This window comes from Haliaeetus albicilla, chromosome 16, assembly GCF_947461875.1.
Source record: "Haliaeetus albicilla chromosome 16, bHalAlb1.1, whole genome shotgun sequence".
In the NCBI taxonomy this organism is placed as follows: domain Eukaryota; kingdom Metazoa; phylum Chordata; class Aves; order Accipitriformes; family Accipitridae; genus Haliaeetus; species Haliaeetus albicilla.
In genome coordinates this window covers 31,354,379-31,376,544 of record NC_091498.1, presented here as the reverse complement: position 1 = coordinate 31,376,544, position 22,166 = coordinate 31,354,379, and the positions used below count along the sequence as shown (strand labels likewise).

General features: G+C 69.0%; 3 protein-coding genes across 5 annotated transcripts; 1 reads left to right on the top strand and 2 right to left on the bottom strand.

Moving 5' to 3' along the window:
- POLD4 (DNA polymerase delta 4, accessory subunit) lies at window positions 1–4,472 on the top strand. Its single transcript, XM_069804205.1, has 4 exons — window positions 1–115; window positions 563–831; window positions 911–1,022; window positions 1,166–4,472. Exons 1-4 carry the CDS (start codon window positions 6–8, stop codon window positions 1,188–1,190), a joined length of 516 nt encoding a protein of 171 aa, XP_069660306.1. The 5' UTR covers window positions 1–5; the 3' UTR covers window positions 1,191–4,472.
- Window positions 4,473–6,527: 2,055 nt separating this feature from the next.
- On the bottom strand, window positions 6,528–12,943 carry SSH3 (slingshot protein phosphatase 3). Its single transcript, XM_069804202.1, has 14 exons — window positions 12,877–12,943; window positions 12,127–12,164; window positions 11,759–11,924; window positions 10,655–10,773; window positions 10,519–10,590; window positions 10,320–10,385; window positions 9,497–9,685; window positions 9,005–9,098; window positions 8,804–8,932; window positions 8,684–8,730; window positions 8,281–8,427; window positions 7,690–7,890; window positions 7,083–7,341; window positions 6,528–6,985 (listed from the first exon to the last, which is right to left on the bottom strand). The coding sequence occupies exons 1-14, from the start codon at window positions 12,925–12,927 to the stop codon at window positions 6,821–6,823; spliced, it is 1,743 nt and encodes a 580-aa protein (XP_069660303.1). The 5' UTR covers window positions 12,928–12,943; the 3' UTR covers window positions 6,528–6,820.
- Window positions 12,944–13,721: 778 nt separating this feature from the next.
- ANKRD13D (ankyrin repeat domain 13D) lies at window positions 13,722–21,332 on the bottom strand. Of its 3 annotated transcripts, none has more exons than XM_069804200.1 (15): window positions 21,137–21,332; window positions 19,656–19,791; window positions 19,423–19,547; window positions 19,011–19,056; window positions 18,758–18,901; window positions 18,180–18,369; window positions 17,912–17,978; window positions 17,749–17,830; window positions 17,155–17,216; window positions 16,934–17,064; window positions 15,939–16,096; window positions 15,731–15,862; window positions 15,158–15,321; window positions 14,975–15,054; window positions 13,723–14,572 (listed from the first exon to the last, which is right to left on the bottom strand). In XM_069804200.1, exons 1-15 carry the CDS (start codon window positions 21,224–21,226, stop codon window positions 14,329–14,331), a joined length of 1,851 nt encoding a protein of 616 aa, XP_069660301.1. In that variant the 5' UTR covers window positions 21,227–21,332; the 3' UTR covers window positions 13,723–14,328. The 3 variants fall into 3 exon arrangements, 2 of the variants coding, with proteins under 2 accessions (XP_069660302.1, XP_069660301.1); XR_011328237.1 differs by having other exon boundaries at window positions 14,514–14,572; window positions 15,731–15,819; XM_069804201.1 differs by lacking the exon at window positions 15,731–15,862 and having other exon boundaries at window positions 13,722–14,572.
- Between the last annotated feature and the right edge of the window lie 834 nt (window positions 21,333–22,166).

Genomic DNA, 22,166 nt, shown 5'->3' with positions numbered 1-22,166 from the left:
TCACCATGGCTGGGGGTGTGGACGGACAGGCAGAGCGCCTGTGGGTCACAGGCTGTGCTTTCCGGGGAGGGGGGACACAGCCAGAGCGTGGGTCAGAGGGTGACGGCTGCACGGTGTGAGTCACGGCTCGGGGGGGGTGATGGGGACAGCCGGGGGGGTGACAGTGTCCAGGGTGATGGGGACCACTGGGAGAGGGGGATGACAGCGCCCGGGGGTGACAAGGACCGCTGGGAACAGGGTGACAGTGCTGGGGGTGAGGGGGACCGCCGGGAACGGGGTGACAGTGCCCGGGGGTGACGGGGACCACCGGGAACGGGGTGACAGTGTCCCGAGGGTGACGGGGATCGCCGGGAACGGGGTGACAGTGTCCCGAGGGTGAGGGGGACCGCCGGGAGGGGGTGACAGTGTCCCGAGGGTGAGGGGGACCGCCGGGAGGGGGTGACAGTGCCCGGGGGTGAGGGGGACCGCCGGGAGGGGGTGACAGCGGCCGGGCCCCGCCGCTTCCGCCCGGGGAGCGGCAGGGGCGGAGCGGACGGACGGGCCGACACTCGGTTCCCGGCAGCCGCGGGCAGGAGCGGGACCCCCCCGCCGCCGCCCCCGCCGCGCTCTCCCGCAGGGCCATGGAGCAGCCCCGGCGCATCACCGACTCCTTCCCGCGGCGGCGGAGACGACCGGGACGAATCCCGGGCGGGGTGAAGGGCAGGGACCGTCCCCGGGCCCGGCCCTGTGCCCCCCCGCCCGCCGAGGAGCCCCCGTCGTCCCCCCCGGACCAAGCTCTCCTGGAGATGCTCAGGCGCTTCGACCTCGCCTGGGAGTATGGACCCTGCACCGGTAAGACCCCCCCACCCAGGCTTGGCCGCCCCCCCGGACCTCTCCCCCCAGCCCCGCTCACCCTGACCCCCCACCGCAGGTATCACCCGCCTGCAGCGGTGGGAGCGGGCGCAGGCGCTGGGGCTGAGCCCCCCGGGCCCCGTGCGTGATGCCCTCCTGGAACACTGGGACAACCCTGATGTCATCTACAGGTGAGTGTGGGATGGGGGGGGGACACCGGGCACCCCATCTCGGTGCCCCCCACCCTGCCGGTATGGGGGTATCCTTCCTGCCACTGAGAAGCAGGGGGGGGGGGGCACAAGACACCCACTGACACCGCACTGTCCCCCCACAGCCTCTGGCACGAGTACGGGCTCTGAGCTGCTGCACCCCACGCCGGAGGGAGAATTGGGGGGACACACACGACGTGCCCGCTGCACACACCCCCCCCCCCCCCAGGCCTGTCCGCAGCCGTGCCACAGCTCCGGGGCACCGGGCGGATTAAAGGCTGGTGTGAGTGAAGGAGGGGGGCTGCCGCGTGCTGTCTGGGGGGCAGCTGGGGTGGGGGGGTTGAAGCCCCTCCATAGGGTACTGGGGGAGGGCAGGGGCCTGTACCCCCCCTGCCCTGAGAGAGCCAGGCAGGTTGTCCAGTCACACAGTGTTTAATGCCAGCCCTGGGAGTACCAGGGGTCTGTGCCACCCCATGGTGCCCCCACACAATGCCCTCTACCTCACAGATCCCCTCTGCTCCGGAGCTGCCTTGCATGTGGTGGGCACGGTTAGCGGTGGGCAGGGGGGGGCCGGCGGATGGTCTGGAGGCAGGCAGGGGACCATCAGTGGTGACCACCGCTGCCCGGGCATCACTGGCTGTACGGGGAGGCTTGTAGGCCAGGCACGCCACTGGCTCCGTGTCTGGGGTGGGAAAGAAGGATCTGAGTGCCATGGGGAACCCACCATGGCCCATCTCCCCACCCCTGCCCCAGGCCATGCCTGTCTCCACGTACCGGTGCCCCTGGGGAACAAGCTGGAGTGGGGATGGGAGCTCTTCTTCATCAGCAGAACGCCCGGTGTGGGGTCTGGGGTGCCACAGCCCTGGAATGGGAGAGATGGGGTGGGCAGGATGGTGCCCAGGCAGGGTGCTGAGCCCTGCCTTCACCGGCAGGCAGGAGGAGAAATCACTCGGGGGGGTGGTTCCTGGCAGGCACGACAAGCAGTGCTGCCAGACCTGGGGGCACAGCTGTCAGCACGTCCCCGTCCCTGGGGGTGCCCCCCCCATGCCCCATGGACACCAACCTGGCAGGAGGTGGGCAGCGTGCATGGCAGCAGCAGGGGACATGGGTGGGAGGGTGGCACATGGGGTCGGGGCAATGAGCTGCAGTGACCGTTGGTGGGTGGCCCCCTTGGGTGGGGGCACCAAGGCTGGCACGGTGAAGGTGCTGGGGTCTTGGCAGTGACGATGGAGAACACAAGGGTGAGATGGGGTGGGAGATGCAGGGCCTGGGGGGCAGGCAGGGGGGCTCACCCACAGCAGGGAGGTGGGGAAGAGGGGCAGGAAGGTCTGCTGCCCCCCTGGCGGCACGGGGGGCTCCAGCTCCAGGGGGAGGGCAAGCGGCAGCACCTCCTTGGCCCCTGGTGGCTCCTCTTATAGGCTGGCACCCCACAGCAAGTGTGGCAGAGAGGGGACACAAGAAGGGGCAAGGGATGCCCCACAGCAGGCTGAAGGGAGAGGAGAGGGGCCACGGGCTGCCCCCAGCACCACTCACCACAGGGCGAGTGCAGGGCATCCATGAAATCCTCACCAAAGTTGGGACGCAGCTGGCCAAGGGCGGGCTGGATCACATCCGCATTGCCCTGGTGAGCTGCGGGGTGGCAGGGAGTCAGTTGGGCAGCGTGGTCATCACCATGGTGCCCCACGGGCAGATGGGTTGGGCCCCCCATGGGGGTTGCAGCTGTAGAGAGAGGTCCGAGATCAGCCTTTCCAGGTCGTGTAGGGGGTCAAGCTCCATGGGGCAGCTGCCCTCCAACTTGCCACCGGCCACCAGACCCTGCTGGGCACCAGGCACCCCTTGCCAGGCACAGAAAGGGTGAGAGATGCTGGTGAGCCCAGATCTAGAAGCCAGCACTGCTAGGACTCCCAGTGGGACTGGCCAAGCTGGGAGAGGGGAACCCTTCGGACAGAGAGCACAGGTGTAGACATGGCGCTCGTACCCGAGAGGGCAATGCTGCTGGTTTGTCCTTCATCTTCCGCACCTGGAGAAAATCAAAGAGGAGCCATGACGCGAGTTGCTGCCCATCCAGCTGATCGCAAAGCTGGCACAGAGAGGGCAGTGCCATTTGCCCCCTCCCTGACCAGGGCTGCCCATACCCCAGGATAACACGAAGGAGGGAGAGGGGGTGGTGGCAGCCAACGGGACTGAAGAGCCAGGGAAAAAGGTGTCTCTGGGCTGGCAGGGGCTTGGCTGGTGCATGCCATCATCGGTCAGTCTGGGTGGGGGCGTATTGGGACTGTGGCTGGGGGTTGGAGGGGGGCAGCAGGCGAGTCAGGTGCCCCCGTGCCCACGTGTGTCCTTACCTGCGTGCACAAGTACATCCTCCACTTGTGGTACTCCCGGCTGACAGCCTGGATGGGGTGCTTCCAGTACTTGCCCTCCACCGTCGCCACCTGCAGCACACGGACACCCATCACCTTGAGTGTCCGGTGGGCACTGCCGCCCACCCGCAGGGCTGCCGAGGGGGCAGTGGGCTTAGTGCCTGTGGCCCAGACCACGAGCCCCACGAGGCACTGTCCTGTCCCATGCAGAGTCCCTCGGCGTGACATGCCACAGCACCCCATGGGAGGTGCAGTCCTGTCGGGGACTGGGGGGGGCTGTGGAGGCTCACCTCACAGACCACAGTGTTCCTGCCTGTCCCTGGCCTCCAGCAGCGTCACAAAGTTGCAGGCGGGATTCCTCCTCTCCTACACATCTGTGGGGAGAAGGGAAGAGGGATGATTTCGCTGTTCTCTCCCACGCCTGGGCTGTGCCGCCCTGGTGGGCACTAACGTGGAGCTCGGGAGAAAAGGGATGGGTGGATGCTAGCAAAGCCACCCGTTCCTAGGTAACCACACCAGGAATCCCATATAAAGCTGAAGTTACCCAGGTAGTAATAGCAAACCCATCAAATTTGGATATGGATGAAACAAAATTGGGACCCATGGAGAAAAAGTAATTAGGAGCAGGCTGTTTGGCTGGAGAAAAGAAGACAGAAGGGTAGCAAAAAGGGCCCAGAAATGGAAAAAAATTGAGAATAAGGTATAAAATCAGGTAAAGGTCAGCACAGGGGCAACATTCTGATATTAGGGGTGCAGATGACTGGGGACTGTAGTGCTGGCGACCTGCAGAGCCAGGTGTGGCAGGGCACAGCCCCCCCAGGCCACTGGGACTCTGACGGGACCTTCCCCCCCCCAGGCAGTTGGGAGGGAAGAGTGATAGAGCTGTCACTCAACAACAGTCCTGTGGGATTCACAAGATTAAGAGCCATAATTAGTAGCTTTGCTGTGTGCAGAATCATTTAATCATAAATTAATAATACGATGTGTTTGTTAATTATTTAGGTTATTGATTATTTAATTTATTAGCTCTCTATGTTACTTAATCAATAAAATGAATCGGTTATATTCCCAAGCCAGCAATCGAGTAGTGGAGAGCCGGACTCGGCAGTAACCCAGGCCATGTCCGGGGGGGGGGCAGGTGGGATAGGGTGGGATGGGGTTGGGGGGGCCACCCACAGCCCCGGGGCCCACTCACACTGCAGGTACCAAGCCTTCCAGATTGCGTTGCTGGATCTTGTCCCGCTGTAGGAGCTTCGGGCCCCTGAACATCTTCCACTTGGGGGACACCATTCATTTGCCGGGAATAGAACGGAGGTATTTAGGTGTGGGTGCGGACCCCCCCCAAGAGATAAGTATCCCGCACCCAACCAGCCCAGCATCGCACCCAGCAGGGTCCCAGGGCCAGGAGGAGGGAGGCAGCTGGTGGGGGGGGGTCCTCCAAGGGGGGCTCTCTAGACCTCACCCTGCTTTTTCTGCCATAACCCCCCCCCTCCCCTGCGTCCAGTTTCATGCCATGGTCCCGCTGCACCCATGGCCAAACTCCTTCTGTCCTTGGGCATGTACCAGAGGTGGGGGCTTGCAGAGCTGCTCTGCACTGATGATGCTTTCCTGGCCTGTCTGGCAGCGACTGTCACAAAATCTGCTGGGACACAGCATGCTGGAGCCCAGGACCCAGGTTCATGATGGGGAGAACAAGGGAGGTTTCCAGACTCCTTGCAGTGGCAGAGGATTGGGAGAAGGAGATGATAAAACCCACTCAAAGAGCATCCAAAGGCATGTGGTTGGTAATCAAGACCTCAAGCCACAGCAAAGTGAGGGAAGACTTCAAGAAGAAACAGGATCTGTCTTATCTTCAAAAACACAGGCAGGGTGCCTTGCGCACCCCACGACAGCACTGTGGCCCCTTGCTCCACCACTGTCCTTATCTCCCTTCTATTCATGTCCCCCCCCCTAAGAAGGAGGGGTGGTGGTGTCTGAAGAAACTGGCAGCACTTCGCTCCCCCAGCTCTGGGGCCCAGGTTGTTGCCATGCCCAGCTCCTCTGCCTCGAGCGCCCTGCACTGCCCCTTCCACAGCAGCGGCTGTGAGATGTGACAGAGCAAATCAAAGGTTGGGGTGCTGGCAGAGCCCAGCAGTGCAAGGCTGTTGCTCAAGTCGTGTCTTTCCTGGTGGGCAGCAAGCCAGTGAGGGCTCTGGCTGTAGTCCAGCAGCTCTCTAGGTGTGGCGTCCCAACCTTGTGGGTGCCCCACGGCTGCGGGATGGGGAGGACTCTGGGATGGCTCCCCCCCTGCTCCAGAGCAACAGCCTGAGCAGATGGGAGAGCAACAGGCTCAGAACAGTCTCCAGTCAGGACACCTTTCCTCAACGCAGGCCCTCACAATCTGAGGTGATGTGCGACCTTCTAGCTCCATGTGGGGCTGCGCGTTGGCAATTCCAGCCTCAGGAGGATCCCTGATCCACGGCTTTGCTGACATGCCTGCCCTCCTGGCCCAGGGCAGCTCTGGCCTCCCGGGTGTCAGGCTGATCAGCACCAGGCAGCTGCCCCGGCCTCCTCCTGCTGCCTGCGCCCCGCTCCCGCCTCGGCGTGCAGCTCTGACACCGTGAAGCGGCCGCTATGTATGATCCGGGGGTGCACCATGGCGGGGGTCTCCCTACCGCCTCCCCAGCGCCCGGACTGACCCGCCGCTACGGCTACAGCGGGCTGCCGGCTCCCTGCCCGGCTTCATTCCTTCGCTGCCGGTCCTCGGGCCTGCCCCGGCCCCGTCCCGGGGCGAGGCCTAGGCCGCTGGGGCTGAGGCCGGCCTGCGCCCCGTTCCCATAGCAACCAGGAAGGAGGGCCCTGCACGCATGCGCAAAGCCCACCGCCGCGCAAGGGATGCCGGGGGCTGTAGTTCCCAGCCCCACGGCGCCGCACAAGATGGCGCCTGAATTTCGTCCTCCCCGAGCTGCCGGTTCCCCGTGTCCGGCGGTGCGCCGCGGCAGGGCGGGCTGCGTCGTGCCGGTACCCCCCGGGGCAGGAGGTTACCCCCATCCCCGCCTCCTCCCGCACCCTGGGAGAGGTCCTACAAGCCTACTTGTTCACTCTGGCCCCTACCGATGGCAAGGAGGGCCACGCAGGAGGCCCCACGCTCGTCCCCACCGCCCACAAAGCCACCCTCCCCGGGCAGGACCCACGCCACGGGCAGCCATTTCCACTCTTTATTCTCAGTGAGGAGTAGCAGCGGGGCCCTGTGCGTGGGGGGGGGGGGGAAATGAAGCAGGCCCGCCTCCTTCCCCCCCCCAAGTGCAGGCAGTGTCTGTGTGTGAGGGGAGGGGGCGTGCCGCTTCCCTGGCCACGCCTCCAGTAGACCTAGGCTCCGCCCCTTCCCCCCGTGCCATGGTGGCGGGTGTGTGTGTGCTCTGCCCCATGCCCCGCCCCCGTTTAGGGGGCAGGGGGGTGGGTGGGGGCGTGGCCGCCCTCGGGGGCGTGGTCACAGGCGGGGGCGGGGCCACCGTCCAGGCTGGCCTGGCGCACCACACGGCGGGGCCGGGAGGAGGGCCGTACCCCCGGGGGGGGCCCCCCCGGTGCCTCCGCGGCCGCAAACACCTGCGGGAGGGGGGACGGGGACACAAGGGGAGGGGGTCAGCCAGAGCTGCGGTGTCCCCCCTCACCCACCCCCTGTACTCCCCCGTCCCGCGCTCACCTCCCCGGCGAGGGGCTCCCCCGGCAGCTCGGGGGGCTCGGGGGAGTCCAGCAGGCTGATGCTCCGCATGACGGCGCAGAGGGAGATACGGGGGCGCCGGGAGGTTCCCAGCAACCCCGGGCTGCTCGCCTCCTGCAGGGGTGGTGGGGAGGAGACCGGCGAGAGGCCACCCTCGCCCCCCGGGGGGGCTTCTGGGCCCTCCTCGGGCTGGGCCGCCCGCTCCGCCGCCGCCTTGGGTTCCCACAGGCTGCTGTGCCGGCTGCCGTACACCTGCCGTCAGCGGCTGCCCCCGCCCCACGCGCGGAGCCACGCCCCTCCGCCGAGGAGGGGCGGGGCTCCCACAGGCTCCGCCTCCAGCGCGGCAAAGGGCGGCTGCACCGAAGGCCACCCTGCCCGTCGGGGCGTGGCCATAAGAAGCCCCACCCACCCTGCCCGAGAGGGGGCGTGGCCGTGACAGGCCCCACCCACACCGCCCAAGAGGTCACGGTCAAAGCTGAACCCTGTCCTTGGCTGGTCATGACAGGCCCCTCCCTCTGCTGTCCGAAGGGGCGTGGTCACAGCAGGCTCCACCCCACCCCACCCACAGGGTGTGTCCCACCCCACCCACCTGGCGTGCAGGATGCCCTGGTAGAAGTCGAGCTGGCGCATGAAGCCGGGGTTGGGCAGGACGCCGGGGCGGCAGTGCCGGACGTGCCGCAGCGCCCGCTCCAGTGTCCACCCGAACTCCTTCATGGCGTAGGCCAGCACCGTGGCCGCCGAGCGGCTCAGCCCCATGCGGCAGTGCACCAGCGCCCGGCCCCCGTCGGCCCTGCGGCACCCACCCCTGCTGCCACCCAGCTCTTGGTGCTCCCCCTCCGTCCCCAGCCACCCCCGTCTCCCTGGGGACCCCGCGCCCCAGGGCTCCCCGCGTCCCCAGGGCTCCCCGCGTCCTCAAGGATCCCGTGTCCCCAAGGCTCACCATGTCCCCAGGGAGCCCATGCGCCAGGGCTTCCCATCTCCCAGTGTTCCCAGGGCTCCCAGTGCCCCCCAGCACCTCAGTCATCAAGACGCCTCCCCAGGTACCCCCACCCATGTCGTCGTCCCCCCCAGCCTGCCCCTGGCTCCAGCCCCTGTCCCCCAAGCCCTGCGCCCCCTCCCCGATGGCCCCCGTGCCCCCCCCAGTTCCCCTGTGCCCTGGGGCTGCCCTGGCCCCACTGACCGGACGCGGGAGAGGAAGAGGAAGGTGTCGTTCCAGTGGGGCAGGAGCTGGGCCGTCTCCTCATCGTACACCCGCACGTTCATGTAGGTGAACAGCGCTGGGAAGAAGTTGTCGATCTCCCGCGCCACGTTCAGGATGTGGGTGACCCTGCAGTGCCACGGGCAGGGGGCACAGCCGGCACGCAGGGTTGGGGCTCTGCCTGTGCTCTATGGGGTGGCCCACAGTGCCCCGTGCCCACCCCACTGCTGCACCCACCCTGCCACGTGTCCCACGATGACACCACGCTCACCCCACCGGACCACCTCATGATAACCTCATACCTGCACCACCATGCCACTCCACGATGACCCTGTGCCCACCCCACCATGCCACCCCCGGTGACCCCGTGCCACTCCACGCTCACCGGTTCTGCTGCAGCTCCTCCAGGTTGGCCGCGTTCCACTCGGAGCCCTGAGTGGTGGCAGCGGTGAGGGGTGTGGACGGCCCTGCCCTCCCCGCCCGCCCTGCCCGCCCCGCTGCCCACCAGGTAGAGGTGCGGGAAGACGCGGGAGGGCCGGTCCATCTGCGCCAGCACCAGCAGCATCTCGTTGTCGATGAAGTCCTTGTGCTGGGCCAGGCTGTGCCCCGTGCGCCGCTCCAGCTCCTCCCGCACCTGGGCACCACCATGGGGTGAGGGATGGCCCCTGCCTGCCCCCGCCAGAAGCCCCCACCCGGTGGCACCCACCTCCTTGGAGGTGACGCTCTCCAGGTCGGCGGTGGCCATCACGTCCCGCAGCAGCGCCCGCACCGCCTGCTCCGACAGCTCCGGTGCCGCCGGCCTGGCGCCGGCATCACCGCGTCAACGGCACCCACCTGCCCTGCCCAGGCCCCGCCCTGCCCAAACCCCGCCTCCTCTGCTCCCAAGCCCCTCCCTAAATGCAAGCCCTGCCTCCCCATGACCCTCCCTAGATGGGAAGCTCCACTCAGTTCCTTGAAGCTCCACCCCTCATCCAGACAATCCCGCCCCCTCCATTAGCCACACTGTGAAACCAGACCCCACCCCTCAGCACAAGCCCCTCCTTCCCAGCAGAACCCCACCCTCACAGCCCCACCCAATCGCTCCACCCCTTTACCACAAGCCCCACCCCACCCTGAGGCTTCCCCCCCCCCCCAAGCCCAGCAGCAGTGCTGATTGGCCAGCAGGCTGTCAGGCGGGGCAGGAGGAGGCGGGGCATACCAGAGGGGCGGGGGCGAGGCGGGGCGCACGGACTCGAGGTCGGCCATTGCCAGCCACTCGTTGAGGCAGCTCTGCTCCGAGGTCAGCGCCGCCGCGTAGCCGCGGGCCCAGGCCAGCGCCGGACCCCCAGGGATGTGCCCGCCGCGGGACGCCTCCTCGCAGGCGCGGTGCAGCTCCTGCAGCACGGCCCTGCCACACACCACCTGCCACCGCCGCACCGCCCCGGCACCGCCCGCTGCTCCGGCACGGGCCCCCGTCTCCTCCTCGCCGCCGTGGCCAGGGCACCGCAGTGCCGGCGTACCCCCCGGTTTGGCTCTCCACGCCCCCCAGGAATGTGGGCGCTACCTCCCCTCTCCCGGGTGCGCACAGCCCGTGGGTGCAGCTGGGTGGTCCGTGGCCAAACCCTTCCCACAGCCCCCGTTCCTGTGACTGTGCCCAGGTGCCCGTGGTGGTGCCCATATGTCCCGGCTGTGCCCGTGGTGGTGCCCGCTTCAACCCTGCCCGCGATAGTGCCCGCATCCCCCGTGCCCACAGCGGTGCTCGCATCCCCCGCACCCATGGTGGGACCCACATCTCTTGTGCCCACAGTGGTACCCGCTTCCCCCATGCCCATGATGGTGCCCACATGCCCCGTGCCCATGGTGGCACCTACATCCTCCATGTCCATGGCAGTGCCCCTGTCCTGTGCCCACAGTGGTGCCCACATCCCCCATAACCATGGTGGTGCGCATGTCCCCCATAACCGTAGGGGTGCCCACGTCCCCTGTGCCCACGGTGGTGCCCACGTCCCCCATGCCCACGCACACGCCCGGGGTTTGCTCACCACATGGTCTGGACAGAGATGGGTTTGAAGATGCGGGTCTGCCCCCCCGATGTCACGCTGAACCCCCTGGGCACCGCGGGGAGACACGGGGGTTGGGGTGGGCACCCCAGCCCCGCCCCCCCCCCAGGCCCCACCTAATCCCATGAGCCCCACCCTCATAAGCCTCTGCCCCTCCCAGAAGCCCCCCCCTACCCCTTACCCATCGCCGTCGAGGAAGACCTGGGTGTCACTCCAGAGGGGCAGCACCATGCCCAGGGTGCAGCGGGTGGCCCTGGGGTGGGCAGAGGTCAGGGGGTGCAGCCGCTCCCCCCGTGCCCCCCCCCCGCCCTGCTCACCCCTCGTGGGCGAAGTCCACACCCAGCAGCGCCGTCTCCCCCTCGGCTCCCACCTCCTCCGGCCGAACCACCAGCAGGTACCGAACCCGCCGCGGCCGTGCCGACTCCAGCCGCACCGCCTGGGGGGGGGGGGGAATGAGGGGTGCCCCCGGCACCCCCGGAGGCAGCACTGCGGGATCTGCCCCCCCCCCCCCCCCCCAGTGCTGCCAGTGCCCGGGGAGAAGCATCAAGCACACTGCAGGGGCAGGCTGGGCTGTATCCCATTCCCATTCCCATCCCATCCTCAGCCCCATCCTGTGCCATTCTGTCCTGTCCCATCCTCATCCTGTCCTCATCATGTCCTATCACTCCCCATCCCCATCCTATCCCCATTCTCATCCCATCATCCTGTCCCCATCCATATCCCATTCCCATACCTTTCCTGTCCCCAACCCCGTTCTGCCCCATGCCAATCCCATCCTCATCCCATCCCATCCTATCCCATCCTGTCCCATTCCCACCCTGTTCCCATCCATATCCCATTCCCATCCCCATCCTTTCCCCATCCCATCCCCATCCTGTCCTCATCACATCCTATCATATCCCCATCCTCATCCCATCCCATCCCAGTTCCCATCCCCATTCTGCCCCCTCCCCATTCTGCCCCATCCCAATCCCATCCCGTCCTGTCCCATCCCCATCCTGTCCCCATCTTCATCCCGTCTCATCCCATCCTGTCCCCATCCATATCCCAATCCCATCCCATCCCCATCCTGTACCATCCCCATCCTGTCCCCATCCATATCCCATTCCCATCCCCATCCTCTCTTCATCACATCCTATCATATCCTCATCCTCATCCCATCCCATTCCCATACTCTTCCTGTCCCTATTCCCATTCTGGCCCATCCCAATCCCATGCGATCCCCATTCTGTCCCCATCCTCACCCTGTCCCCATCCTCATCCCATCCCATTCCATCCTGTCCCCATCCCATCCCCATCCTTTCCCCATCCCCATCCGCATCCCACCCCATCCCTGTTCCCCTTTCACCGTCCCCAGCTCATCTCCATCCCATCACCGTCACCACCCCTGTCACCATCCCGGGGGGGTGGCCGTGCCCTACCAGCCGGATGGCGTCCTGGGGCCGGAGAAGCTGCATCATGAGCCGCAGGTGCTGCTCCTGCCGCCCCGGCGCCTGGCCTGGGGGTGCAGCCGGGGGGGGCTCGGCCTCCAGCGCCTCCTCCGCGGGCAGCAGCAGAGCGGCCCCCTTGACCATGACGAAGCTCTGCCTGGGGGGGGGCAGGAGGGTCCCGAGTGGGCCGTGGGGCCCGGCCCGCAGCAGGACCCAGCTTTTGTAGCCGGGGTACCCCCAGAGCGCTCCCCTGAGGTGGGGGAGAGCTGCGGGGGGGAATCTCCCAGGGGGTACCTGTCCCGTCCCCCCCCCCCAGCACCCCGTGTCACCCATCCCGCGGCTTTGGAGCCCCTTCTCACCGCCGCTGCAGCTGCCTGCGCCTGGGTGCATCTTCCTCCTGCAAAGCACGGGGGGGCAAGGGGGGGGTCAGTGCCCCCGGGGGAGCGTGACCCCAGGGGTACGGACCATGCTTGGGGTAAGCACCCCCGGCACGTCCTGCCGGGGCACCATGGGCCAGGGACACCCTGCCAAAGTCACCCCCCCCAGAGGCATGGGGCAGTGGCAGGGCCCCTTTGGGGGTCCCACTGGGGAGGGGGGTCCCACTGGGGAGGTAGATCCCGAGGGATCGGTGCTGGGATGCCGGGGGGGGGGTATCCTGTCCCTGTGCCCCCCCCCCCTCCGGCTGGGTGCTGCCCGGGGGGGGGAAGTGCTCGCAGGGGTGCCCTGGGCTGTGCACCCAGATAAGGCCCAGTGGTAACTGGGAGGGGGGCGGGCAGGGGCACTGGGAGCCACTGGGACAGCGATAGTACTGGGAGCACTAGGGACTGTGGGAGCAACTGAGGACAAACGTCCTCCCCACTCCCCCCCCCCCCCTTACCGGGGTAACCGCCAGCCGGGACCAGAGGAGACCCCCAACGTGTACTGGGGGCAACTGGGCTCCCAGTAACCCCCCACCGGACAGCGGCCGGGATAAGCCCGCACCGGGAGCGCCCGGAGAAGCAGCCTTCCCCCCCCCGGCCGGGCCGAACCGCCTCCTCCGTGTGTCCCCCCCACGCTCCGCGTTCCCGTTCCCGTTCCCGACCCCGTTCCCGTTCCCTCCCCGCACTCACCACCGCTCCCCCGGCGGAACCCGCCGCCCGCCGTACGGTGACCAGCGCCATGCCCCCCCCCGCCCCGCAACACCCCCCCCCGCCCCCGCCGCACCAGGAAGCGCCGCCGCCGCCGCCCCGCCCGGACGGGAACGGGCACCGGGCACGGCCCGGCCTGCAGCGGGAGGGGCGCTACGGGGGGGGAAGAACTCCCAAACTGCCCTCCCCACGAGTGGGACCTCACCGAGGACCCCGGTGACCGGGAGACGCCCCCCCCCACCCCCGGCAGCTTTCTCCGGGATCCAGCGCTTGGGACCCCCCCCCAGCCCCCACTCCGGACCCCCCCCGAGGGTCCCCAGCACCTGGGGTGCCCCCCCTCCCTGGAGCCCCTCACCCTTGGCTGTTCCCCCATGGGTGCCCCCCCCGACCCCCGGCTCCAGCCCTGTGCCCAGGAACCCGCACCCCCACCTCGGAGCGGGGCACCCCATGCCACCCCCCCCCCCACCTTGCCCTGGGAGCCCCCCCCCCGAGCCCCTTGTCACCCTGTGGCTCGGCAGTGGGTCCCCAGCCAAGCACCCCCCCCCCAGGAGGGGGTCTCCCCCCAAATAAATTAAAAAGAAATAAATGAAATAAATTGAATAAATTAAGGCTGGGAGAGGGAATGGGGGCACAGGGCCAGATTTGGGGTGGGGGTGTCAAAAAGGAGGAATCCCACCAGTGCCACCCACACACCCCATCACCTGGGCCCCACCCTTCCTGCAGGCTCCACCCCTTTCCCCAGGCTCCACCCCCCCGGCCATCCCACCCATCACCCTGCCAGGCACAGTCTGCACACATCCATGTATATATATATATATATATATATATGTATATGTATATGTACATACATCCAGGCCCCCCCGGCCCCCCCCACTGCCACCGAGGGATGAGACCTGCGGGTCCCTGCCTGGCCCCGCAGCCCCCAACAGCGGGGTGCCTTTAACCAGGGGTCACCCACGTCCCCCGGGGACCCCCGGGGTCCGTCCTGCCCCCCGCGGGGCCAATGTACAACATCGAAGAGAAGGGGGGGGGTCCCTAGGGTGGGGGGTCCTGGGGATAGGGGTATCCCTGGGGTAGGGGTCCCCAGATTAGGGTCCCTGGGCTGAGCTTCGAGCCTGGCGGGAGGGGATCCCCGAATCGGGGGGTCCCGGGGGTAGGAGGATCCCTGGATCAATTCCCCCCCCCACCGTGTTGTGGGGGCTGCGCCCACATCGGGGGGGGCGTCCCTGGCACGGGGGCGCCACCCCGGCACCGGCAGGCCCGTGCCCGAGTCGGGGTGTCCCGGTGCGGGACGGTGCCCGCGCCAGGCCGTCCCGGCGCGAGGCCGTGCTTGGCGGTTCCCGGGCGAGGCGGTACCGGCGGGACCGTCCCTGTCCTCGTGTGGGGTGTCCCCCACGCGGGACCGTCCCTGTCCCTGCGCGGGACGCCCCGGCGCTACTTGTCGGTGAGGGAGAGACGCAGGATGCGCTGGAGTTCCTCGTCTTCCTCCCGCCGCCGCCGCTCCCGCTCCTCCTGCTCCCGCTCCGAGAGCGCCATGGCCAACCGCAGCTGCTCCGCGAAGCTGCCGTAACCGGGGGGTGCCGGGGGGCTGCCGCCGCCGCCGGCCCCGGGGGGGCTCCCGGCTGCCGGGGGGTCGGCGCTGGGGCCGGCCTGCAGCAGCATGCTCTCCTGCAGGGCCCTGAGAGGAGAGCCGTTGGTGGCCACGCCCTATTCGCGGAGACCACGCCCACAGGCCCCACCCCCGATGGCCACACCCACTTCACAGCTCCACCCTGGGCTGGAGAGCCTCACCCCTCTCCACGTGCCCCAACCGTCTGCTAGCCACACCCATGCCTGCCATTAGCCACGCCCATTATGACCACACCCTCCGGGGACCAGGATGCCCCTCCCCATAGGGCCCCTCCCCTCTAGGCCACACCCTCAGGGCCCCCTCCCCTCTGCCCCACCCTGACACCTTTAAGGCAGCTCCCCTCCTGCCTGGCCCCGCCCCAGGCAGGGTGGGCGGGGTAGTCTCAGGCCCCGCCCCAGATGGGGTGGGCGGGGCACTCTCAGGCCACGCCCCCGGTGGGCAGAGCCTCACCGCTCCAGCTGGAGGTCCTCGTCGTAGGGGGGTGGGTCGACGCCCGGGCGGGTGTTGGTCAGCGCCTCCCAAATGGTCACCTGCGGGGTAGGGCGGGGCTGAGGGGGCGGGGCCTGCGCCATGGAGGCGGGGCCTTCCCCGCAGAGGTGGGCGTGGTCAGGCGGGGGCGGGGCTTGGCCCCACCTGGTCGGTCTCGGTGCCGGCGTCGAGCAGGCTCTGCTGGATGGCGAACTGCAGCAGGTCGTCGTCCTCGTCCCGCAGGGGCTCGCTGCGCCCCGCGCCCAGCACCGTGTACCCCGCCGGCACCTCGAACACCCCCGCCTCCACCTCGCACGGGAAGGGCCAGCCTGCCGCAACCGCCGAAGCGCGGTGTACCATCAAGCACCCCGCCGCGTCCCATGGCACCCCTGCCGCGTCCCACACCCACGGGTGCCCTGTGCCCCGAAGCACCCCGCAGCACCCTGCGCCCACCCTGTGTCCGCGGAGGGCCCGCAGGCCCTGGCAACCCCCCCTGCCCTGACCCTGGCACCCCACAGCACCCATCACCCCGCACCCAGGGGCAGCCCGGTGGTACCCAGCACCCCCAGCCCAGGGATTCCCCCCCCCCGAGTACCCAGCACCCCGCACACACAGACACCAACCCTGGGAGGATCCCTACCCCCCCGGGAGACCCCCAGGGGACCCCCCATCCCACAGCACCCCCCCAGCCACATGTACCCCCCCCCCAGGGACCCCCCCCATCTCTCCCAGCCTCACCTCTGGGGCCGGGGGGGTGGGTGCTGGGGGGCTGGGTGGGGGCGCACACCCGCACGGAGCCCAGCGGCTGGTCGCACCCGCAGAGGTTGCTGAAGGTGATGCGGGCGTTGAGCACGTGGAAGAGGGGGATCTCTGGGGGTACAGGGGTCAGTGGCCCCGCCCTGGGATAGGCCCCACCCTTGCCCCACCCTGCCGGCCCCACCCTCACCAATCTTGACGGGGAAGCCGGGGGGCAGCTTGAGGGTGATGAAGTCACGCAGTTTGGCGAAGTGGGCGTTGGAGATGGCCATGAGGTCGATGATGGGCGTCACCTGCTCCGCCAGCGACAGCGGGTGCTGCTCGCACAGCCACAGCGTCGCCTTGAACCTGCCCGGGCACCGGCGTGGGCACAGGAACCCCGCCAGTGCCATGTCCCCTGGGACCCTGTCACCACCCCCGTGGGTCCTGACACCCAGTGCCACGTCCCCTGGGATCCCGTTAACACCCCTGTGGGTCCTGACACCCAGTGCCACGTCCCCTGGGACACTGTCACCACCCGCGTGGGTCCGGACACCCAGTGCCACGTCCTCTGGGACCCTGTTAACACCCCCGAGGGTCCTGACACCCAGTGCCACGTCCACTGGGACACTGTCACCACCCGCGTGGGTCCTGACACCCAGTGCCACGTCCACTGGGACACTGTTAACACCTGCATGGGTCCTGACACCCAGTGCCACGTCCCCTGGGACCCCATTAACACCCCTGTGGGTCCTGACACCCAGTGCCACGTCCCCTGGGACCCCATTAATACCCCTGTGGGTCCTGACACCCAGTGCCACGTCCCCTGGGACCCCATTAACACCCCTGTGGGTCCTGACACCCAGTGCCACGTCCCCTGGGACCCTGTTAACACCCCCGAGGGTCCTGACACCCAGTGCCACGTCCCTTGGGACCCCGTCACCACTCCTGTGGGTCCTGACACCCAGTGCCATGTCCCCTGGGACCCCGTTAACACCCCTGTGGGTCCTGACACCCAGTGCCACGTCCCCTGGGACTCCATCACCGCCCCAGGTGCCCTGCCACCCTGGTGCCACATCCCAGGGGACCATGTCACCACCCCCAGGAGTCTTGCCGCCCCAGTGCCGTGTCACTGCCCTGCATTGGTTCCTTGCCATCCCGGTGCCGCATCCCTGGAACCGTGTCACCCCGGGGTGGTGGCCTCACCTCTGCACCTTGCTGGACATCTCGATGGGGCGCCCGATGTTGCGGGTCTCCAGGTCGAAGTGGGGGTCAAAGTATTCCTCGGGGGTGATGGCGGTGGGGTTGGTGGGGCTGGCAGCCTGCAGCACGGGCGCCTGCGGTGACACCGGCACCGCTCAGCCCTGCCCCCGGGGTCCCTCACCCCCCTCCCCGGGGGGGGGGAACCCCCCACCCCGGCCACTCACCCCGTTGTGGGTGCCGTGCTGCTGCGCGATGCCCAGGAAGGAGTGGAAGGGGGTCTTGGAGCCTGGCCGAGGAGAGAGGGGAGGTGCAGGGGTGCGGCGTGGGCAGGGGGCACGGCACCCCCGTGTCTGCCCGGGCTGTCACGGGTCACACCTTGCACACGCACTGTCCCACGCCTGACGTGTCACACCCCGCACCCACGCTGTCCCACGCCTGACGGGTGACACCCTGCATCCACCGTGTCCCACGCCTGACGGGTCACAGCCCGCAGAGCGTCCCACCCGTGATGGGTGACACCCAGCACCCACGGTGACCCACGCCTGATGGGTGACACCCCCCCCCCAGGGGCCCCACGCCTGACACATGTCACACCCGGCACCCACAGCATCCCACGCCTGACGTGTCGCACCCCACACCCGCGGTGTCCCACGCCTGACGGGTGACGACCCACGTGCTGTTCCACCCAGCACCCGACACCTGACACATGTCCCACCCAGGAAAGGGGTGGGCCTTGCACTAGGGGGCGGGCCTTGCACCAGGAGGGAGGCGTGTCCCTGCTGTGGGCAGGCTCCCTGATTGGCCGACGGGGCTGTCACCTTTGCTGCGTGACTTGTCCTGGTCGGAGAGGTGCTCCGTCCTTGTCTTGGTGACCAGCTCCACGTTGCTGGCGCTGTACACCTGCCGGGGGACAGGATCAGCCCCGCCGGGCACCGGAGGGTCCCCCCAGTGTCGTCGTCCCCCCAGCCCCGCCGTGCCTACTTTGGCCTCGTAGCCGCTGACCACCTCCATCTTCTCCGAGCGCCAGCCCCAGATCCCCGACTTGTTCCTGGGGAGGGGGAAAGCCGTCAGCTCCCCGCTCGCCCTCTTGCGCAAGCGTTTCCTTCCCCTTCGCATGCGGTTCCCCTGGGCGAGCCCTCGCACGGCCCCTTCCTGCTACGTGCTGCCCACCCCCCCTCCATGCCAGGTTCCACCACATCCCCCCCCCCCCACCATTGCCCCCCAGCACCCTCCCGGGGTGTCAGCCCACCGCTCGAAGGCGATGTTCCTGGTGTCGAGGTGCGTGGAGACGATGGGTGACGTCAGCCGCCCGGCCACGTGTTCCTCCGAGGGCTGCATGGCCGCCAGCAGCAGGTCGGGCTCGTGCAAGGCCAGGGCCAGCGTCTCCGTGTAGACCACCTGCTTGTCGTGGTCCACCTCCATCACCACCGCCCCTTCGTCTGCGCAACGGGGACGCGGGTCAGCGCCCGCCGCGGCCACCCCGGCACCCGCATCTGTCCCGGGGCTGGCACCCAGTGGCACCCCGACACCCCTGAGCCCGGGGGTCGCGGCATCTCAGGGGTATCTCGGGCCTTGGGGGGGGTCCCGGTGGGGAACTGGGGGTCCCTGAAGGCGACTGAGGTCCCTGGTATGTGTGTGTGGGGGTGAGGTCGTCCCCAGCACTGCTGGAAGGGGGAACTGGGGTCCCCAGGGGGTTCCTATAGGGGAATTGGGGTCCTTACAGGGGAGTACCGATAGCGCATGGGGTCTGGGGGGATCCCCAGGCTCACTGGAGGGTCCCTGAGGGTATTTGGGGTCCCAGGGTGTCCCGCGGGAGCTGGAGCTGACCTTCCCCCTTGAAGATGTAGCTGCGGCGGCCGCGCTGCCACGTCATGTGCTCGAAGCCCAGCAGCGTGGTGTCAACCCGCAGGCTCTCGCCCCGCTTCCAGACGCGGTAGACGTCGCTGGGGCACACCTTGGAGACCAGCGGCACTGCGGGCACGCGCGCCCCGTCAGCGCCACGGCGGGGAAGGGTGGGGGGTCGGGGGGAGGCACCCCTCCGGTCCCCGGCCCCGTGGCCCCCTCACCCAGCCCCGCTCACCCCAGCTGGTGAACTCCCACTTCATCTCCACGTAGAAGTCGGATGCCTGGAAGAGACGAGGGCGTCACGGAGCAGTGTGTGGGGGGGATATGGCAGGGCTGGAGGAGTGGGGGATCTCTGCTGGGATCACTGGGGAGATGGGGAGTCTGAGGGGGCAGGGATGGGGGTCCCTACTGGGGTCCTGGGTGGGGATCAGGGGGACCTGGTAGAGCGGGGTCTTGGGTGGGGGCCCAGTAGGGAAGGATGAACAGGGGGTCCCCAAGGAAAAAGAGGTCATGGAGAAGATGGAGGTCCTGGCGAGACCTGGGGGGTCCAGGGGCTCCCCACTCCCCTCCCCAGCCCCCAGGCTGCTGGCACCCCAGTCCTGGGGGGCAGATGCCCACCCGCTGCCCACCCTGGGGCAGTGCCGTACCCGGCGCAGTTTGCTGAGCAGCTCGGGGATGCCGGCGAGCCGCCGCGTCGCCCGCTGGTAGTCGCGGTACTGGAGCACCAGCTGCACCATCTCGGGGTCCCCCGTGCTCACCGCCTCCTGCAGCACTGGGGCACGGGGCACCCTCAGCCGGGCACCACCAGCACCCGCGCCCGCTGACTGTGCCCCCCACACACCGGTGGCACCGGCGGTGGAGGGTCCCCGTGCCCGCGTACCCGTCCAGCCGTTGGCGTTCTCCCGGCCCACGTTGGCGTTGTGCCGCAGCAGCACCCGCACCGACTCCAGGTGGCCCAGGGACACGGCCAGCTCCAGCGGGGTCCGGCCGCGGGGGTCCGTCAGCTCCACGTCGTGCTGCGTGGACAGCCAGGGTCACCGCCACCGGGCACCCCACACCCTCCCAGTGCCCCCCCCCAAACCCCATCCCAGCACAGCCCCAGGCCCTGTCTGGGACCCCAGTGCTGGTCCCCGGCCCCCCATCCCCTGGTCCCTGTCCCCTCGTCCTGCTCCGGTCCCTGATCCGCCTGTGCCGGTTCACCACCCCCCCAGGGTGCCCCCATGTTCCCAAGGCCCAGTGCCCCCAGTCTCCCAGTTTCCCTCTATCTCCAGTTCTCCCAGTCCCCTAGGATCCCAGTACCCCTGTCCCACTGCCACCAGCCCCTGCAATGCTCCCAGTACCCTCAATTTCCCAGCCCTCTCTTTTCCCAGTGCTCCCCTACCTCAGAGCCCCCAGTCTCCCTGTACCTCCGCTGCTCCTGTCCCAGTGCCCACCGTACCCCAGTCCCAGTGCTCCCAGTTGCTTCCAACCCTGTGGTGCTACAGTCCCGTTGTACCCCAGTGTCCCCAGTCCTCCCAGTGCCCCCAGTCCCTCCAGTGCTCCCAGTCCTCCAGTCTCCTGTGGCCCCAGTCTCCTCTAGCGCTCCCCGTCCCCTTAGTCCTCCCAGTTTCACCAGTCCTCCCAGTCCCTCCCAGTGCTTGCAGTGCTCCTGGTCCTCAGTACCCCCAGTGCCCCCAGTCCCCTAAGTCCTCCCAGTGCTCCCAGTCCTCTAGTCCCCCCATTCCTCCAGTGTTCCCAGTCCCTCCCAGTGCTTGCAGTGCTCCCAGTCCCCACTGGCCTCAGTCCCCCCAGTGCCCCCAGTGCCCTCAGTCCCCCCAGCCCCTCCAGTCCCCCAGTGCTCCCACGCCCCACTGCCCCCAGTCCCCCTAGCCCCTCCAGTCCCCCCAGTCCCCCCAGTGCCCCCAGTCCCCCTAGCCCCTCCAGCGCTTCCAGTCCTCCCAGTCCCTCCCAGTCCTCCCAATCCCTCCCAGTGCTCCCACTCCCCACTGCCCCCAGTCCCCCTAGCCCCTCCAGCGCTCCCAGTCCTCCCACTCCCCACTGCCCCCAGTCCTCCCAGTCCCTCCCAGTGCTCCCACTCCCCACTGCCCCCAGTCCCCCCAGCCCCCCCAGCCCGGGTCCCCCATTCTCCCACCCCTCCCCATCTCCCACTGCCCCTCGCATCCCTCTCCCTGCCCACCCCCCCCACCCCCCCATTTCCCCACGCAGCTCCCGGTGCCGGCGGGTCCCCGCCGCTCCCCTCCGCTCCACCGGCCGCCGGGCGATGGCGGGGTCCGGGGCTGGGGCCCCCCCTCGGTGCCGGTTCCCCCCCCACCCCCGCCCGCCGCCGCCGCCGCCGCCGCCGCCGCCGGTGCCGGCGCCCACCGTGCCGGAGCGCAGGGCGCTGTCCAGCGCCTGGTGCCGGTTGTGCCAGACGAGGCGGTGCAACGGGAAGGTGTCGGCGGGCCGGGCCATCCCGCCACCATGTCCCCGGGGCCGCGCCGGGGCAGCGGGCGGGCGGGCGGGCGGACGGGCCGCAGCGCCGGGGCCTGCCCGCAATGGCTGCGCGCGCGGGGGCGGCGGCGGCGGCGGCGGCGGCGGCGGCGGCGGCGGCGTCGCAGCGCGGCGGCGCGGGGCGGGGCCGGCACCGGGCACGGCGGACGGGGGCACCGGCACCCGGAACCGGCACCGGCTACGGGGTGGGGGGGGGACGCAGGACCCCGCTACCGGCACCGGCACCGGCTACTGGGGCGGCACGCAGGACCCCGTTCCGGCACCGGGCACGGCCGCCGGGGCCACCGGCACCGGCTACGGGGACGGGGGGGGATGTAGGGGGGACGCAGGACCCCGCTACCGGCACCCGGAACCCGCACCGGCTACTGGGGGGGCACGCAGGACCCCGCTACCGGCACCTGGAACCGGCAGCCGGAACCGGCACCGGCTACGGAGTGGGGTGGGGGGACGCAGGACCCTGCTAACGGCACCGGACACGGCGGCCGGGGGCACCGGCACCGGCCACGGGGTGGGGGGGGGCGCAGAACCCCGCTACCGGCACCCGGAACCGGCACCGGCTACTGGAGGGACACGCAGGACCCCGCTACCGGCACCGGGCACGGCAGCCGGCGTCAGCGGTGCCCGCTTCTCCGGGACATCCCGCGCCGAACACCGGAGACCAGAATTACCGGCGGGTCCCGAGCAGGGAGTGCCAGGCACCGGGTCTGGCCCGCCCCGGGGACCCGTTATACCCCGCACCTGCCCCCGGTAGCGGGGGGCTGTCCCCTCCCTGGCATCTCCTCCTGGGTACCCCCGCGGCTCTGCGGGGCCCCGGGGCTCCCTTCCCCTTTCATGGCCCGAAACCTCAGCCCCGCAGTGGCAATCCGGGACCACCGTGCACCGGGGTTACCCCCATCCCATC